The following is a 20529-nucleotide window of genomic DNA, read 5'->3' on the forward strand; positions in this document are numbered from 1 at the left end:
TCTACTAACTTTGGGTTTTGTTTGTTCTTCTTTCTCTAGTTCCTTTAGGTTTAAGGTTAGATTGTTTATTTGAGATTTTTCTTGTTTCTTGAGGTAGGATTGTATTGCTATAAACTTCCCTCTTAGAACTTCTTTTGCTGCATCCCATAGGTTTTGGATTGTCGTGCTTTCATTGTAATTTGTCTCTAGGTATTTTTTGATTTCCTCTTTGATTTCTTCAGTGATCTCATGGTTATTTAGTAATGTATTGTTTAGCCTCCATGTGTTTGGGTTTTTTACGTTTTTTTCCCCTGTAATTGATTTTTAGTCTCATAGCGTTGTGGTTGGAAAAGATGTTTGATATGATTTCAATTTTCTTAAATTTACCGAGGCTTGATTTGTGACCCAAGATGTGATCTATCCGGGAAAATGTTCCGTGTGCACTTGAGAAGAAAGTGTATTCTGATGTTTTTGGATGGAATGTCCTATAAATATTAATTAAGTCCATCTTGTTTAGTGTATCATTTAAAGCTTCTGTTTCCTTATTTATTTTCATTTTGGATGATCTGTCCATTGGTGAAAGTGGGGTGTTAAAGTCCCCTACTATGACTGTGTTGCTGTCGATTTCCCCTTTTATGGCTGTTAGTCTTTGCCTTATGTATTGAGGTGCTCCTATGTTGGGTGCATAAATATTTACAATTGTTATACCTTCCTCTTGGATCGATCCCTTGATCATTATATAGTGTCCTTCTTTGTCTCTTGTAATAGTCTTTATTTTAAAGTCTATTTTGTCTGATATGAGAATTGCTACTCCAGCTTTCTTTTGATTTCCATTTGCATGGAATATCTTTTTCCATCCCCTCACTTTCAGCCTATATGTGTCTGTAGGTCTGAAGTGGGTCTCTTGTAGACAGCATATATATGGGTCTTGTTTTTGTATTCATTCAGCGAGCCTGTGTCTTTTGGTTGGAGCATTTAAGCCATTCACGTTTCAGATAATTATATGTATGTTCCTATTACCATTTTCTTAATTGTTATGAGTTTGTTTTTGTAGGTCCTTTTCTTCTCTTGGGTTTCCCACTTAGAGAAGTTCCTTTAGCATTTGTTGTAGAGCTGGTTTGGTGGTGCTGAATTCTCTTAGCTTTTTGCTAGTCTGTAAAGCTTTTGATTTCTCCATCGAATCTGAATGAAATCCTTTCTGGGTAAAGTAATCTTGGTTGTAGGTTCTTCCCTTTCATCACTTTAAATATATCATGCCACTCCCTTCTGGCTTGTAGAGTTTCTGCTGAGAAATCAGCTGTTAACCTTATGGGAGTTCCCTTGTATCTTATTTGTTGCTTTTCCCTTGTTGCTTCCAATAATTTTTCTTTGTCTTTAATTTTTATCAGTTTGATTACTATGTATCTCAGCGTGTTTCTTCTTGGGTTTATCCTGCCTGGGACTCTCTGTGCTTCCTGGACTTGGGTGGCTATTTCCTTTCCCATGTTAGGGAATTTTTTGACTGTATTCTCTTCAGATATTTTCTTGGGTCCTTTCTCTCTCTCTTCTCCTTCTGGGACCCCTATAATGTGAATGTTAGTGCGTTTAATGTTGTCCCAGAGGTCTCTTTGGCTGTCTTCACTTCTTTTCATTCTTCTTTCTTTATTCTGTTCTCCGGCAGGGAGTTCCACCATTCTGTGTTCCAGGTCACTTACCTGTTCTTCTGCCTCAGTTATTCTGCTATTGATTCCGTCTAGTGTATTTTTCATTTCAGTTATTGTATTGTTCATCACTGTTTGTTTGTTCTTTGATTCTTCTAGGTGTTTGTTCTTTAACTCTTCTAGGTCTTTGTTAAACATTTCTTGCATCTTCTCAATCTTTGCCTCCATTCTTTTTCCGAGGTCCTGGGTCATCTTCACTATCATTCTGAATTCTTTGTCAGGAAGGTTTCCTATTTCCACTTCATTTAGTTGTTTTTCTGGGGTTTTATCTTGTTCCTTCATCTGGTATATAGCCCTCTGCCTTTTCATCTTGTCTGTCTTTCTGTGAATGTGGTTTTTGTTCCACAGGCTGCAGGATTGTAGTTTGAAAATCTTTTTGAAATTATATAAATCCGGTTTTCTCCACTCTCTTGTTCTTTGATATAACTTATTTTTCCTCTAATATTATATACGCTAGTGTATTTTGTTAGATTGACCTTTATTTATAAGGACATTTTAAAATTTCATCTAAAAGAACTTGATTACCTTTTTCTGACACACTACACATTCAATACACATTCAGTAGGATGTGTACTGAGGAAAATGAGTTACATAATTTTTTAAAAAATAGACTTTTTAAAAAACAGTTTTAGGTTTACAAAATAATTAAATGTAAAAAGTACAGAGTTCCTATTTTATCCCTTCTCCCCACCCATCACCCCAGTTTCACCTGTTATTAACATCTTGAAATAGTGTGGTACATTTGTTGCTGTTGATGAACTAATACTGATACATTATTATTTTCTAAAGTCTGTTGTTTGTATTGTTTGCATTTGCTCTTAGTGTTGTAAATTCTAAGGATTTTGATAAATGTATATGTATCCACCATTACAGGATCTTATAGTATAATTTCACTACTCTAAAAAATCACCTATGCCCCACCTATTCATTGCTCCCTCCCTCCTCTTGAACACCTGAAAACCACTGATCTTTTTACTGTCTCCACAGTTTTGCCTTTTCCGGAATATCTTATCATTGGAATCGTACATGTAACCTTTTCAAATTGACTTCTTTCATTTAGTAATATCCTTTTAAGGTTAATTATGTCTTTTTGTGACTTGATAGATGATTCTTTTTTTTTAATCACTGAGTAATGTGGCATGTGTGGATGTAACACAGTTTATTTACAGTTTATTTATCCATTTACCTAGTGAAGGACTTCTTGGTTGCTTCCAAGTGAAGGACTTCCTGGTTGCTTCCAAGTTTTGGTAGTTATGAATATTCATGCGCTGGATTTTTGTGTAGACATGAGATTTTGCCTCATTTGGGTAAATATCAAGGAACATGACTGCTGAATCATATGGTAAGAGTATGTTTAGATTTGTGAGAAACTGCCAAATTGTCTTCCGAAGAGGCTGCACCATTTGGAGTCCTGCCAGGAATGAATGAGAGTTCCTGTTGCTCCACATCCTTGCCAGTGTTTGGTGTTGTCATTGTGTGGATTTTGGCTAGTCTAATAGGTCTGTAGTGATATCTTGTTTTAATTTGACTAATTACATATGATGTTGAACACCTAATTACATATGATGTTGAGCATCTTTTCATATGCTTGTCATTTGAACATCTTCTGTGATGAGGTTCAGATCTTTTGCCCAATTTAAAATTTTTTGTTATTGTTGAGTTTTAAGAGTTTTTGTATTTTTGGGGTATCAGTCTTTTATCAGATATGTGTTTTACAAGTATTTTCTCCCAGCCTGTGGCTTGTCTTTTCATTCTTTTAACAGTCTTTTTCTCAGAGCAGAAATTTTCAATTTCATTGAAGTCCTACATCTATTTCTCTTTCATGGATTGTGTTTTTGGTGTCATATCTTAAAATTCATTGCCAAACCTAAAGTCACTTAGACTTTCTCCTATGTTATCTTCTAGGAATTTTATAGTTTTGTGTTTGATATTTAGGTCATCCATTTTGAGGGGTTGTTTGTGAAATATGTAAGCTCTTTGTCTAGATTCACTTTTTTGGCATGTGAATGTCCAGTTGTATTACCATTTGTTGAAAAGACTGTTCTTTCTCCTCTGAATTGCTTTTGCTCCTTTTCAAAAATCAGTTGACTGTTTGTTTGTGTCTGTTACTGGGCTCTCAGTTCTGTTCTCTTGATCTGTTTGTCTGTTCTTTCATCAATATCACACTGTCTTGATTTTTCTAGTTTTATAGTAATCTTGAAGTCAGGTAGTGTCAGTTCTTCAACTTTTTTCTTCTCCTTTCATATTGTGTTGGCTATTTTGAGTCTTTGCCTTTCCATATAAACTTTAGAATCAGTTTGTCAACATCCACAAAATAATTAGCTGGAATTCTGATTGGGATTGCATTGAATCTATAGATCAACTTGGGAAGAACTGATATTTTGACAATACTGAATCTTCATATCCATGTACATGGATATTTTGATTTATTTAGATCTTTGATCTCTTTCATCAGACTCCTATGGTTTTTCCTCATGTAGATCTTATACAGATTTGTTAGATTTTATTATACCTACGTATTTCATTTCTTTGGTACTAATATAAACATTATCGTGTTTTTAATTTCACGTTCCAATTGTTTATTGCTAGTATATAAGAAAGTATTTGACTTTTTTATGTTAACCTTGTATCTTGAAACTTACTAGTTGCAGGAGTTTTTTGGTTAATTCTCTGGGATTTTCTACATAGACATTTGTGTCATCTAAGAACAAAGTCATCAGTTCTTTATGTCTTTCTTCTCAATCTGTGTACCTTTTATTTCACTTTCTTGTCTTATTACATTATCTAGGATTTCCTGTACAATGTTAACTAGGACTGGTGGGAGTGGACATCCTTGCTTTGTTCCTGATCTTAGCAAGAATATATCTAGTTTCTCACTGTTAGGTATGGTGTTAACTGTAGGTATTTTGTAGATGTTCTTTATCAAGTTGAAGAAGTTCCCCTCTCTTCCTAGTTTGTGGAAGCTTTATCATGTTGAATTTATATAATTTATAGTAGGTAGTTTATTCATTACCTTCATTGACTGGTGTCCCGTAAGCACGTTATGTAGTGAGGACATTGTTAACACTATCATGACTATTATCAACAAGTTATGTAAATTAATGCATTATGGAGTTACGTTTTATCTTTATGCAAACATTCTCCAATAAGGGATCCGCAAAGTATGGCCTAAGAGCCAAATCTAGTCTGCTGCGTGTTTTTGTATAGCCCTTGATCTAATAGTGATTTTTTTACATTTTTAAATGATTGAAAAATCAAAAGAACAATAATATTTTGTAACACATGAAAAGTATATGAAATTCAGAGTTTGTTGCCTATAAGTAAAGTTTTATTAGAAAACAGCCTTGCTTATTCTTTTGCATGTCTGTGACTGCTTTTGTACTGCTGCTCAGTGCATAACAAATGACAGTGATGTAGTTATAACTTGAGAATGTTTGAGTGCCACACATATAGCTCTACTGCAACTTTTATTTATTTTTTATTTTTAATGCATACTCATCATGTCAAAATAAGAAAAGTGGACTTTGAATGTCTCTCCTATAGGACACAGTTATCAAATGAAATGGCAAAGCATTATTTTATTATGTAATGACACTGTGTGTAGTTAAAGAATATAATATATATTGACATTTGCAAACTAGGTATGCGTCAGAATATATCCAACTCACAGGAGAGCAACGGCCAGAAAAATTAGAAAATTTAAGACAAAATATCTCATCACAGAAGAATTTCTTTATAAGATTAAAAAAAACAAAACAAAAATGAAGCTGCAACCAAAGTTAGTTTCGGAGTGACCCATTTGTTAAGCCATGCAGAGAAAGCCTTTTACCTATGGTGGATTAATTGAATCGTGTCTGATTGTAGCAGCTAAAGAAATGTGTCCAGAGCATATAAACTTAGGAGCATTAGCCTTTTGGTGAGAACAGTTGCTTGAAGAATTGAGGACATTTGGAGCAACATCAGTAGTTAATTAGAAAACAGGCAAATAATTTTGAGTGGTTTTCCTTGGCTCTTCATGAGTGAATAGATGTTACCAATACGCCCAGTTGCATATTTGAGAAGCCAGTACTGAGTTTGAAAGTGAATGAAGAGTTAGCCTCTATAAATAGTCAACATAGAACAATACAGGTGAGAATATTTTCAAACAAGTTGAAGTAATACTAATTCAGTACATGAAGTGGAATCTTCGAAGATACATTACAACTAATGATGAGAAAATAATGTGTGAAACACAAGAAGACACAGTTGGACAAATTCACAAAGCTTGTGAAAATGTAGTGTTGAATGTGTATAGTTTCATTATGTTGTTTGTCAGCAGGTACTTTGTAGAAAATATTCGAATTGATCATTTGTTATCAAACCAGTAGTGCCCAATAAGGAACTTCATTCACTCTTGTGGACTTAACCATCATTAGTTCAGCGAATTTTTGTCAGAACTAGAAGCCGAATGTCCTTACTTAACACACAGCAATTCGACTGTGTAACGGTAATACTTTTCATTGTACTTTTTTTGAGTTCCTGGTCAAGATTAAAATTTTTCTAAATGAAAAGAACCACCCTCAGCCACTATTATTGAACACTGAATGGCTTTGGAAGTTAGCTTTTGCTGCAGAATTGATAGCAAATTCAACCTAAAAGCAGAAAGTAAAACAGCAAAGTCATTTTGATGATGACTAACATTTGAATTGCAAATAATGTTAGTCTATTTTATATATTTCCTCTGCTGTCCAAAGTTAAAACAAGAAGTGAGGTCTCCAACCCCACACAAGTTTGGAGTTGGTGGATATATTCTATGACCTACAACTATAGTTCCAACAACATGTTTTCCAACCCCAGTGCAAGTACAAAGAAAATTTCCACATTTCAAAATTCATTTAACTATTAATGAAAGAGCTTCTACCTAACCTTCAATCAGAAGTGATTGATTTGTAATGTATTGACATGCTAAAAGGCAACAATCAAGAGAAGAATCTAATAGGGTAGGAAACAATTTAAAATTAGATCTAGAATTTTTCTAATATAGAATAGAATTTTACAAATGTATTACAAGCAATACATATGCTTAGTTAAACTAATATTCTCTTAGATTGAGATCAGTATTTGACAGTATCTCTCTGTGCGAAAGGACATTTTTAAAGATGCTCATTACAGACCAGCATTAACAGATGAACATTTGCAATAGAATTTGATAAGAGGGAACACTAACTTTGAGCCCTAATTAAGTGAAAAGTTGTCACCCCCCACAAAAGAAGTGTAAAAAAATTTTTTTGTAACTATGTATGGTAATGGATGTTAACTGTTACTGTGGTGATAGTTTTACAGTATATACAAAAATCATTATGTTGTACATCTGAAACTAAATAATGTTATATGTCAACTATATCTCAATAAAAAGGAAGGGAGGGAGAGAGGGAGAAAGTGTTTTTCTCACTAATAGACTTGTTTTTAAAAATTGTACCCGATTGTTATTTTTACATTTTGAATTTCATCAATTAAAAAATGTGTGGAAGTGTTTTTTCTCTCTTGTTATTTAAGTACCTACATAATAACTTTGATTTTGTCTCAGCTCACAAAACCTAAAATATCCCCATATGAAAAAGTTTGCTAGTCCCTTAGCTCATTGATGTCAATGTGTGATAGAAGACGATTTTCCCCTGCCTCTTTTCCTTATGCACTTTTATAACACAGATATATTTTGGTATTTAAAAAAAATCTCATGTATAAATGTGATTTTCATAGGTGGTTGACAGTTGCAACAATTTGGAGTTGAATGACAATTCCACAACCTAAATATGTATTTAATTTAATTAATTTTCTTTGTGAATTATTTTAGTTCTGGTGTTGTTTGGGAGATGAAACCAAAACAGAAATGGAAGCCATTTAGTCAAAAGCAGATAATTTTATTGGAAAAGTCCTATAAGAAATATCTAGAATCAAGAGACCTTGGCTGGATTAAACTAGATGATAATTTTGAGGTATACCAAAATTGTTTTGTTTCTTATATATGTATTTTGTTGCTTCTGGTGGTAGTAAATAAAATTTCACTATCCACATAAAAATGTGTATGCAGAAACTAATTTATTTGCAGGATTGGCATGACTAATAAAATTTATTAGTACATTTTAAATTAAAATACATTGTTGAATCATATAGTATGAAACATTAAATATGTTTCTTATCTGCATTTTTATAATTTCTTCTATTTGCAAAGCAGATAGTTTCATGTAACTTGTTTTTAGGATGATTATGGAGAAATTAATATTACTTATTGAAAGTTTTCCTATTCTGAATGATACCAATATATATTGCTAAATAAAGGCTGTGCAAAATTGTATATATCAGTGATGAAAACCCTATAGAAAACTTGCTCAATTAAATTCATTAAATGTGAATGATTGTAGGACATGAGTAGTTGTGCACAAATAGATGTGTACTCTACATAGGCCCCTACGCTGTTGAAACTGAAAGTCACTTTTGCTCCAAGAAGACCCCAGAAGCTTGACTGCAGGTTCAGTCATACAATTTGGGTTACTCTTTGTCTTTAATGGTTAAGTTTGCATTGTCACCAGATATGCTCCCCAACCCCGCCCCCATCCCTGTAAGTGTTGGTCATGCTCAAATGAAAAAACACTCTACAACTAGTGTCAGACGTAAATAAGCTATTAACTATTCCTTGTTTAACTTTGTTAAAACAGTTTAAGTGTTATCTAGAATTATCCATTACAATTGAGGTTTTTAAAATTTAAAAAGCATGGCTTATTTTCTTTAAGTGTAATTTATATAGTTGAAAAGTTCTCCAGTTGTTTTCTTGTTTTCCTATAACCTTGGTAGAAAAGTGATGATTCTGCTTCCAGTATCTCAACTGTAGATCATCTTAAGGTAGATCTTTTGATGAGACCAAGAGATTAAGATATTTTTCCTTTTCCGTTGGTGAGTGAGTGGATATTTACAATGGGCTTCACTGCTCATACCAGTTTATCACAAACACATGTACTTTGTTTCCAGGTAAATTTTGGCAAAGACCCAATGGAGATGCGCCTCCCTGTTCGGTGCCCTATAAAGCGAGATTTTTTATCAGGAATTCAGGTTGAATTTAAGCAGTCTCCTCACCAAAGAAGTTTAAGGGCCAGATTGTATTGGCTTCAGGTAACATTATCATCCTATTCAGTAGATATATCTAATCAGTTTGGGAATCTTGGGTCTGAATTTTTTTTTTTAATAAGATTCTATCATGCATCATAATTGGTATCTTTCTTTTTGTTTATATGTTTATTCTCCTTCTTCCACATATCCTGTAGATTCACCATCCAAGGCTAAATGACCGTTGAGACTTTAATTTGACCAGTTAGCCTGCCAGAGTGTTTTCTTACACTGAAATTGTTATTTTTAATATTCCTTTGTATTTGTCACGGGATCCCAAAATCGGATTTTCTTTTGTCCTATATGGGAATGAGCAGGGCTTTATTGGAGGCTGTTTTTGTCTGCTTGTTTGCTTGCTGCCTTCCTCTCTCTCTCCATCTCTTGCTTTTAACTACCGATTACTACTATTTAGGACATTTTTATTTTTTTCTTAATACCTAACCTCTAATTTCATATCTGGTCTCTACTTACATTCTTATTTAAATAATAGATAGATGAAATCTCACATGATCCATAGATACAAATATTTCCATTAATGGTGTTCATGCTGCACAATTTTAATGCAATTATGAGGATGTTTATATATTCCTTTATGTAAAAGCTTGCCCTTGGTGAGATTTATAAGAATTTTTAGATTTAAAGTGAAACTTTTAATAGCAGCACATATACATACAGATACTTACTTATGATGTAATTAGTGGCATCGTCTATAATATTGTCTCTGAAACAAAAGTTTAAATTTAAATTATTTCAAGTCCTGCTGAATCAGTTTTCTTTCTTTTTTTTTTTTTGGTCAGGTTGATAGTCAGTTACCAGGTACAGTGTTCCCTGTTGTATTTCATCCTGTGGCCCCTCCAAAATCTATTGCTTTGGATTCAGGTAAAAAATAATTAAATTGAGATATACCCTATATATAAAAGTTGAGTAGACATTATTTTGACCTGCTATAAAGCTTGATTGCCTTTTTCCTGTTTTCTTTATTCCTTTTAGAGCCCAAACCTTTCATTGATGTGAGTGTCATCACAAGATTTAATGAGTACAGTAAAGTCTTACAGTTCAAGTAAGTAAAGATTCCCTCATTTATCTAAAGGAATTTAAAATGAGAATCTACTTTGAAAATAAATTTTACTCTTTTGAAAGTGACTTCTGTATAAAAATTATTATCCACCTGAACATATCAATCTACTTTTGGTCAAGTGATTTTCTATATTGAAACTTATTTTAATAATATATATTTTAAAGTAAAATTCCTTCAACCACTTTCTCTCCTTTGTAACTTCCATTAGAATATAAAACAGTCAGTGAAATATAAATGATAAGTGTGTTTGTGAGATGTGTTCTTTAAAGTAATTCCTGTGGACTTTAAAAATTAAGTAATACATGCTACATCATCTTTGCTTTTGTCTCTTCTATATCATGATAAATATGGAATTTGGGACTTTAAATGCTAAGTGTTAATACAGCAGTATTACCTCTAGTGAAACCTTCACTATGATGAAAAAAAAAAATTCTCAGTCTAAGTAGACTTTGATCTTACTAACATAACACTTTTTTAGAGATCAAGGAACAAGATCTCGCTGTGGTTTTTGGCCAAAATCGAAGTTTTAACATGGAAAATTACAAGGTTTGATAGAAAGCCTTTTTCATCTTTAAAGAAACCTTTTCCACTTAAAAATTTTTTTTTCCTTAGGTATTTTATGGTTCTCATTCAGGAAATGGCCTTAAAAGTTGATCAGGGGTTTCTAGGAGCTATTACTGCACTGTTTACCCCAACAGCTGACCCTGAAGCTGAAAGAAAATGGGTAATAATTTTTATTTCTTGGGAAAATTATAAAGTAAAAAAATTAAATCAACCATTCTTCGCACTAATTGTAGTAGGAAAAAAATTAAAATAGAAATTCTTGATTAATTTTTTTCAGACAGAGTTAATCCAGGAAGACTCTGATGCTATAAACACAGAATTAGTGGAGACCTCAGTGACTGATACGTCCATTCTTAGTTTCTTTGAACATTTCCATATTTCTCCTATTAAGGTTTGTTATAATTACTATTTTGAAAATTTGACAGTATTGTAGAACTTTTAAAGGATCTGTGTACAAATGTGGGTTTTAATTTGTTGCATCAAGTATTTGGTGGGAATTTTGTTTGATTAATTGAAATAATTAAGACAGTTCTCTGACATATGTACAACCATAATTCCCACAGAGAAACCACCAGAGCATGCTTTCTAGTCTTGCATTAATAACCCCTTTCTTCAAGGAAAAAGCTGACAAAAGCATTTCTGAATTAAGTGAAGAAGTGCTCACCAATGTTTAATGTTTTGGTTGCACTTTGTAACTACTGTCACTGTCTGAATAGAAAGCTATAATGGGTTTCCTAACCAGAATGTGAAAACGCTAAAGTAGGTATTATACTGTTGATGCGGTGTTTTTCACCCTTCCAAAATTTGATTGTAACTAAGAGAGTGGAAAATTGGATACCTTTCACTTGCCTGATTTTGTACTTTATGAACCCATTTCCTTATCTCCTTTTGTTATTCTTTTTAGCTTTTATAGGGGAAGGTGACTGCTTAGAGAATTCACAAATGCTGTCAACCATGAAGCTCTAAACTTGTGTAATGGGCCAGATTTACAATTAAGTAACTCTCTTAAAATATTGATGATCCTTTACAGTCTCCAAAACTGTTTATAGCACATTATTTTTAGTTGCATTCACCAGTCCATTCAGCTAAATGAATAGATTTATAAAATGCAATTATTATTTTAAATTGATACATTAGTTTGGTGTTATCAGACATATCCATAGTGTTAGGTTTAAAATTGATATTGTTTTATGTGGTATTATGCATAACTTCTTTTCCATTATTAAATGAAAATCAGTTCTTTATGAGATTGAGCAGTACCTTCAACAAATATTTACTGAAGGCCTGCTATCAAAGTTGCTGTGGAAGGTGTAAAATGACTTTATGGAGTTTATAATCTAGGGGGTATTAAAGATTGATGATTTACCTATACGTATTTTTAGGCGCACTGGGAATTGTGCCATGAAGTTGAATAATTAAGATCATGAACCATGGTCATTTTCTTATTCCATGGTGACTTTGCCCTGGAAAAAGCTGGATCTCTTTTCACCTAAGATTACCTTTCCTGGATCCCAGCAGTCTGTGACTCTGAAGATGGGCAAAAGTCCACATCAGAGAAAAAAACTCAACAACCAGGCTTTCTTGGCTTTACCCTAAGTCCCCTCTGTTGAGCTCTCTGTTGATGAGGGAAAATGCCTAGAGAATGGCAGAATGAGAAGGGAGAGTTATCTGCTTTACTTACACATGTTGAATGACCTTACGCCTGTGTCTTCTGGTACTGTTGCCTTCTGGCACTGTTGCACTAATGATGATGCAGCGCAAAGTAGAAGAAGCTAAATGGGAATGTGAAAATCTCATGGTTAAGTACTGAGTTGAAGGGTCTGTGGAAGCTGAAAAACTTATTACTCTTTAAAAAATTTGTTTAGAACTTGCTAATTGTTGCCATAATTGTCATGTTCTTGTTACTTGTTATTATTGTATGATTATACCACAGTTGTTATTGTTAGTTGTTACCATAAGTTGTTTATCTTATTGGATTAAAATAAATGATTGGCCATTATTTCAAGTGTGAGACTACTTGTGGGCCAGTTGACACACTTTTCTCCTTAAAATGATGATGCTATTTTTGCAAAGTGTTTTGGTCTCCTCCATATAAACACAATGGTATTTATAGGCTTTGAATAAAATTATAGTTCAATTTTTGGGACAGACTGATTTGTATTTTATCAAAAGGTAAATATGAGAATCAGAGCTGTTCAGTGTAATTTACTGAGTAACAAATAGTAGTTTTCTTTAGGACTCTAATTGAAAGATACAACATTTGTTTGTATCTGGACGATCTGGCTTCTATGTATGTAAATATTTTTGTTTTTAGTTTCATTTATTGAACATTATTTTTCTTTTAGTTGCACTTGAGCTTGTCTTTGGGTTCTGGCGATGAAGGGTCAGACCAAGAAAACCAGGAAATGATTCCAATTCATTCTGTCAATCTGCTGTTGAAAAGCATAGGTGCTACTCTGACTGATGTGGATGACCTTATATTCAAGTAAGAGTTATGTTAAAGTGTATTGGGGAGGTTTTTATATCAGGATGATGTTTCTGGATATTAATTCTCTCCATTTGTGCTAGAATGTTAGCTTAGAAAAATGATAATTCTTACTACTTACTCTTTTTATTTATTTATTTATTTATTTATTTATTTATGGCTGTGTTGGGTCTTCGTTTCTGTGTGAGGGCTTTCTCTAGTTGTGGCAAGTGGGGGCCACTCTTCATCGCGGTGCGCGGGCCTCTCATTATCGCAGCCTCTCTTGTTGCGGAGCACAGGCTCCAGACGCGCAGGCTAAGTAATTGTGGCTCACGGGCCCAGCTGCTCCGCGGCATGTGGGATCTCCCCAGACCAGGGCTCGAACCCGTGTCCCCTGCATTGGCAGGGAGATTCTCAACCACTGCGCCACCAGGGAAGCCCCTCTTACTACTTATCGTTGAATAATTTGGTCCCTTTCTAATTAAGCCCTTTAGGTATACTTATTTTACTCATAAAGATAAGGTAAAGAGTCTAATATCTTCTGCAGTTATCAGTATCTAGATAATACATGAATATAGTATAAACATTGAATTAGTTTAGTAGTATATTATAAATTGACCATGTTTTAAAAGGAATTGTATTTAGAAATATATAGCAACAGGATTAGATTTCAGTATAATTATATGGCAAAGTATAGATAATAGCTCCTTGCTACATTTAATATTAAGAATATTTGTGTGTGCCAGACACATATAAATTCAATTAATGTTTATTGAATTGAATATTCAACAGTGGTACTGGAGAAAAAAATTCATTAATATTATTTTCACCTCACTTGTACACTATCAAATTTCATAGGAATTGAAGGCTTAAACATAAAATTCAAATAGAAAAACAAAGACTAAGGAAAAATAGAAGTTAATCGCTATCAAATCTCTGAATAAAAGGAAACCTTTCTATGTTTAAAAGCAATGGAAAAAATCCCAATGGAAAAATGCAAAATTGATTTGACTGCATAAAAATTAAACTCTTACAACAAAATCAATGAAAACACTTAAAAAACAAAGGACTGGAAAAATATGATGACAAATATAACAAAAGATAATAATCTTAATTTTTAACCTAAAAGTTCCAATGCCATAGGTGCCAGAGGACAATGTTAGATAATTCACAAAAGGGAAGACACAGTGGCTAATAGATATTAGAAATGGTTAGCTTTATTATTTATCAAAGAATATATGCAAATTAAAACAAGTTATTAAAGCTTTCAAAATATGAGAAATCCTAGTACTAGAGAGGGGTGGATCTAAGAAATGGGCACTTTTTTTTTTTTTTTTTTTACTCTTTGTATCAGTGGAAAGGGATCTATTCAAGAGCCTTAAATGCTTTTGTAGTCTTTCACTCATTAATTATTTTGGGTGGGAATTTGGTCCAAAAAATAATCTTGAAATGCAACCAAAGTTATATTCAAGATACACATAGCAACATTAATTATTATGTCAAAATTTTAAAATGTCTGACCGTGGAAGAATCGTTTGTTGTGACACGTTCACATATTGGAATGCTATGCATTATTAAAAATGGTTACATAGAATTTTGAAAACACAGAAGAATATTTATCCACAATGCTGAGTGTAAAAATGCATACAGAGTGTTTTAATATTTTTCAGTTGCACAGAAAAGAAAGAATTCAAAGTGGAAAATGAGAAAAAGAAAAAAACTTTTAAAAAAATCCACTGTGTGGGGGGATTATGGTCAACTTTTTTAAACCTTTTTACTCTTTATGTGTTTATGAAAGATTTGCATGAGAATGCACTATTTTTATAGTAGTTTTGTTATCCTAATATTTAAGATCGCAAACAAATTATATGTACAAACCTAATTGTGAATTAGCAATGATTATCATTGAAATTTTAAGTCTCTTTTTTTTTCAAAAAATAATCTTAGTACTTTTGACACTTTCTCCTCCCAGACTTGCTTATTATGAAATTCGATATCAGTTTTACAACAGAGATCAGCTCATGTGGAGTGTTGTTAGACATTACAGTGAACAGGTAATTTCCTATCATAGTAACTCATAAGGAATATACTTCATAAAATATCAAAACAAAACATTTGTATGTGATTGTACAGTGTGTGACGTTTACCTAATTTATTGCAGTTCTCAGTCTCATTACGTAGTAGTTTTCTTGAATGATTAATTTCTATTTCTTTAGTTTTTCCCCACCCCCGTATAAACTTTTTTTAAAAGTTTCCCGTAGTGTTTTTTCCCTTTGCAATTGTACATTTACCACTTTGGGAAAGAATAGTAACTTAGGAGTCAATACATTTTATTCCTTCAATGACTATAGTTTCTAAGCATAGTCTAGTAGAATTGCGAGGAAGCCAGGTTCCTCCCTTTGCCTGTTTCTCCATGGTTCGAGTTCTGTGCACAGACATAGTAGTTGTTTTGGGGCACTAGGGTTCCATTGCTATACTGTGGAACTCCAGGGTGACATTCCTCTTTCCTTCCTCTGCTGGCAGGTCCTTTCTCTTATGGTATATAGACATTATGTTTTTTACATGTTCAAATAAGGATATTTTTTCTTTTTTTTTTGTTTCTGTTTTTAACCCATCTAGTTCATAGAAATAGTGATAATAACAAAAGTAAGTACCAGTTACTGAAATATATATTCATTTAATATGCATACTCAACCATGCAAGGTCAGTATAATAGACCTCCCATTTTATAGATGAAAAGAGGAAGGCCTATAGAGACTAAGTGACTTGTCCAAGGTTACATAACTGCCAAATGGCAGACTTTGCCTCAAACCTTAGTTCTGTCTAATTTGAAAGACCCATGTAAAAGTACTAACATAACGCCTGGCACATAGTGAAAGATCAATTAATGGTCATAATGGTGGTTATTCTGCAGCACTTTCCTTTAACAAACTTAATTTAGTCAGTATCCCACTTTCTTACTGCATCATGATGTTGTTCCTTACAATAGTTGCAAAGGACTTCATTTATTTTTTTTTCCCTGTAGTTCTTGAAACAGATGTATGTCCTTGTATTGGGCTTAGATGTGCTTGGAAACCCATTTGGATTAATTAGAGGTCTGTCAGAAGGATTTGAAGCTTTATTCTATGAACCCTTCCAGGTATTGATCTTTTTTTTTTTTAACATCTTTATTGGAGTATAATTGCTTTACAGTGGTGTGTCAGTTTTTGCTTTATAACAAAGTGAATCAGTTATACATATACATATGTCCCCATATCTCCTCCCTCTTGCATCTCCCTCCCTCCCACCCTCCCTATCCCACCCCTCTAGGTGGTCACAAAGCACCGAGCTGATCTACCTGTGCTATGCGGCTGCTTCCCACTAGCTAGCTATTTTACATTTGGTAGTGTATATATGTCCATGCCACTCTCTTACTTTGTCACAGCTTACCCTTTCCCCTCCCCATATCCTCAAGTCCATTCTCTAGTAGGTCTGTGTCTTTATTCCCGTCTTGCCACTAGGTTCTTCATGACTTTTTTTTTTTTCCTTAGATTCCATTTATATGTGTTAGCATACTGTATTTGTTTTTCTCTTTCTGACTTCACTGTGTATGACAGACTCTAACTCCATCCACCTCACTACAAATAACTCAATTTTGTTTCTTTTTATGGCTGAGTAATATTCCATGGTATATATGTGCCACATCTTTATCCATTCATCCGATGATGGACACTTAGGTTGCTTCCATGTCCTGGCTATTGTAAATAGAGCTGCAATGAACATTTTGGTACATGACTCTTTTTGAATTATGGTTTTCTCAGGGTATATGCCCAGTAGTGGGATTGCTGGGTCGTGTGGTAGTTCTATTTTTAGTTTTTTAAGGAACCTCCATACTGTTCTCCATAGTGGCTATATCAATTTACATTCCCACCAACAGTGCAAGAGTGTTCCCTTTTCTCCACACCCTCTCCAGCATTTATTGTTTCTAGATTTTTTGATGATGGCCATTCTGATCTTTTATTTATTTTAAGTGTAGTATAGAAAAACGGATGTTCTATTTTTTGTGACAAGTAATTTGTATTTTAATTGTATCTGGGGACTGAATAATGTTCAAATAACAAATATATCAATTTTATATATTTTTTTAAATTACTAGAGATGACATTAAAAGATTGTTTTAGAATTAATTGAGCACTTCTAGTGTCTGGAAGACATCCCCACATTTTCTAGGATTTAATGTAGTTGTAAAGAAGAGTGCCTAGGTAGTTTGAGACCCATTTCAAGGCTGTTTTCACCACTATGGAAAGGACTAATGGGGCATTAAAAGCTGACTTTGTTTCATAGTCAAGCTTTCCTCTAACCTGTTCTCCTCCATTTAAAGGACCCAGGAGCCTAGTGTGGTGAGGGTTTTAGAAGGACAAAGCAAAGAGAATAAATGGGGAGAACAAGAGAGCCAAAACTGTGTGGGCTCTTAGTCTTGTTGTCAGTGTGGCTTGCTTTAGCAGTCAGATGGCACTTGGTCCTGGGAGGCCAACTTCAGGTTGTGACTGAAGCCAGTGATTTTCTCCTCTCCAATTTTTGTCATCTTAAAGGGCTTGCTGAGATCATGTGGGTTGAAAGTATCTTCAACCACAATAGGTATTCCATCAGTATTTGGGTTAGAAGGTGAAAACTGTCACCACACTGTTTATGTATCTTTACAGGTTTTGTATCTTCATGGAAACCCTGAAATACTAGATTCAAAGTCTTAAACTTATTTAAATTTTAAGTAGCAAACTTTTTTTTTTTTTTTCCGGCCAGGGTGCTGTTCAAGGCCCTGAAGAATTTGCTGAGGGGTTAGTAATTGGAGTAAGAAGTCTCTTTGGACACACAGTAGGTATGTATCACATATTTGTGTGTGTGCGCGCGTGTGTGTGTGTGTGTGTATATATATATATATACGTATTTTTTTTAAAGCATTATTCATTTTAATTAATTAATTTATTTATTTATTTTTGGCTGTGTTGGGTCTTCGTTTCTGTGCGAGGGCTTTCTCTAGTTGCGGCAAGCGGGGGCCACTCTTCATCGCGGTGTGCGGGCCTCTCACTATCGCGGCCTCTCTTGTTGCGGAGCACGGGCTCCAGACGCGCAGGCTCAGTAGTTGTGGCCCACGGGCCCAGTTGCTCCGCGGCATGTGGGATCTTCCCAGACCAGGGCTCGAACCCATGTCCCCTGCATTGGCAGGCAGATTCTCAACCACTGTGCCACCAGGGAAGCCCCATATACGTATTTTTAATTATAGTTATTATAAAATGCATTGTTTATGAAAAACAAATGATTATGTTTAATAAAAGAGGGATTAGTTTTATAATAATCCTTTTAAAAGATGTGCTCCCTTGTTCTTAAGTGGAAAATAATTTAACACTGACCTGCTGAGTTTTTTTAATATGTCTTTGTTGTGTTGAATCAATGTACTTTAAATAGTTTTATTCCTCTTCTTGGTAAGTGGGAAATGGAAAAAATAAATGCGTTTTTGTATATGAGACAGAATTGTAAGCACCTGTTAGCTTAAAGCAGCCGCATGCTGTAAATTGTGGTAATGCTCTTTAAAGAAACAGTGTGACTTACTTCTCTTGACCTTTTGATAGGTGGTGCAGCAGGAGTGGTATCTCGAATCACTGGTTCTGTTGGAAAAGGTTTGGCAGCAATTACAATGGACAAAGAATATCAGCAAAAAAGAAGAGAAGAGATGGGTCGGCAGCCTAAAGATTTTGGTGACAGCCTGGCCAGAGGGGGAAAGGGCTTCTTGCGTGTAAGTCTCCTGCTGAATCTTCAAGAAATGCTTACTTTTATATACACTTTAGAATATGTACTGGTTGTTTGGCACTTGGAATACTGCTTGTGAGTAAAGGTCTTGTCAGAGTAGCAGTAGTGATAAATTGTGGACTTTCTGTTTCCTTTTTTGTTCTCCTTCCCTTTATCACCATCAGATCTACCCCCCAATTCCTGGACTTAGTTTGGCACTCGGCTGGAGTGAAAACTGTAATGATGGCAGGTTAGCACTAGTGGGGAGGGGGCAGGTAGAGCGGAGGAATGTGGCGGTAACTGGAGGGGGGAGGAATTCTTCAGGTCATCGTCAGTCGACCGTTTCTATGGAAGGGAGGTATACATGCTACAGGTTATAAACCAGGAACTACCTTTCACTACTTTTTAGGTACAGGTATTATAAATTATATACGAATACTGTTTAATTATACAGGTAATATATGACTGTCCTCCTTATAGGTAATAATAAGAACTTATGAGTTCTTTTTTTAAATGAATATTGGAAACATAGGTAAGGCTATGAAGTACTCTTTGATTACCCCTCACCTCTTCTGAGAGGTATCTAATCTTTTCAATATAGTATATATCCTTCAGTTCCTTTTCTGTTTGTTTATATAATATGCAGGTATTTTTAGTTACTACCGTTACTTGACAGTTATTTAAAGAATGTACAAACATTATTTTTTAAAGTTTGGAAATAATTCAGGAGACTGTAACTGCTGTGTTTGTGCCAGTGATTTGTAATGTTTTGTGTATTGTCTCCTCTAAAGTGCTTTACTTGTCAGGATATTTGCTATCCTTCAGAGGTCCCTTCATTTTCAGTTTTCCATACTTTCACTAGATTATAGAGTAACCTCATTAGAACTTATAATTAGATGTATAATTTTCTCAGCTTACTCATTTACTGATATGGATGGAAACTGAGACTTAAAGAGATTGTATCAACTGCTGATTGGTGTCAGAGTCAGATGTAGAAAATTTTCACCTGCTCTACTCCTGGCTGTCTGTTTTAAAGTTCTACAAAGTGCTCCGTTTAAAATTTGGTATGATGTAATATTTTAAAAATCATAGTGCTCACTTATATGTGCATGTTGTTCTCTGTCAAGTCCTCATTTAAAAAAAGTTATTTCTAGTATGTCTGTAGAGACCTCTAGTGGTTGGTTTAAAATTAAGCACCTTCCTTTCGGACTTGACTTGATTGGTTTCTCTCTCAGGGAGTCGTTGGTGGAGTGACTGGAATAATAACAAAGCCAGTGGAAGGTAGGTTGAGAACGTTTCCTTCCTGTACAGAGTCTGAGGAGTTGATACATGGTAAATTGTTGTTTAATGAGCGTAACTTTCCTCAGGATGTGAAGAGGTTAAGTAGTAGACTGTGTCTCAGACTTTGGATGCTATTTTTAACAGGGCCATAGTTAGACTAGGGTCCCTTGGGCCATCAATAGCTGTTGACTCTTTTTTTTTATCCTATTAAAAAAAAAAGCACATTACTTTATTCAGTACAGTCCCTATCAAAATCCCAGTTAGGTTTTTTGCAGAAATTGACAAGCTGATTCTAAAATTTATATAGGAATTCAGGGGAACCCCGAATAGCCAAAACAATCTGGAAGAAGAGAAAGAAGTTGGAGGACTTACACTGTCCAATTTTGAAACTTACTATAAAGTTAAAGTAGCTAAGACAGGTGGTGCTGGCGTACAGGTACACATATAGATCAATGGAATAGAATTCAGATTCCAGAAATACATCCTTACTTTTATGGTAGATTGATTTTTGACAGGGGTGCCAAGATAATTCCATAGAGAAAGAATAGCCTTTTCAACAA

General features: G+C 34.2%; 1 protein-coding gene across 4 annotated transcripts in view; it reads left to right on the top strand.

Moving 5' to 3' along the window:
• The window catches only part of VPS13C (vacuolar protein sorting 13 homolog C), a 197130-nt gene that overhangs the window by 162789 nt on the left and 13812 nt on the right, over nucleotides 1-20529 (top strand). For all 4 annotated transcript variants that reach the window (XM_057542575.1, XM_057542576.1, XM_057542577.1 and 1 more), the window contains exons 66-77: nucleotides 7513-7654; nucleotides 8685-8825; nucleotides 9617-9698; nucleotides 9810-9879; nucleotides 10510-10621; nucleotides 10739-10852; nucleotides 12807-12946; nucleotides 14898-14979; nucleotides 15951-16064; nucleotides 17705-17780; nucleotides 18532-18695; nucleotides 19924-19969. In XM_057542575.1, coding sequence (XP_057398558.1) covers nucleotides 7513-7654; nucleotides 8685-8825; nucleotides 9617-9698; nucleotides 9810-9879; nucleotides 10510-10621; nucleotides 10739-10852; nucleotides 12807-12946; nucleotides 14898-14979; nucleotides 15951-16064; nucleotides 17705-17780; nucleotides 18532-18695; nucleotides 19924-19969 — 1283 coding nt within the window. The remainder of the gene's footprint in view (nucleotides 1-7512; nucleotides 7655-8684; nucleotides 8826-9616; nucleotides 9699-9809; nucleotides 9880-10509; nucleotides 10622-10738; nucleotides 10853-12806; nucleotides 12947-14897; nucleotides 14980-15950; nucleotides 16065-17704; nucleotides 17781-18531; nucleotides 18696-19923; nucleotides 19970-20529) is intronic.

This window comes from Balaenoptera acutorostrata, chromosome 3, assembly GCF_949987535.1.
Source record: "Balaenoptera acutorostrata chromosome 3, mBalAcu1.1, whole genome shotgun sequence".
Classification (NCBI taxonomy): domain Eukaryota; kingdom Metazoa; phylum Chordata; class Mammalia; order Artiodactyla; family Balaenopteridae; genus Balaenoptera; species Balaenoptera acutorostrata.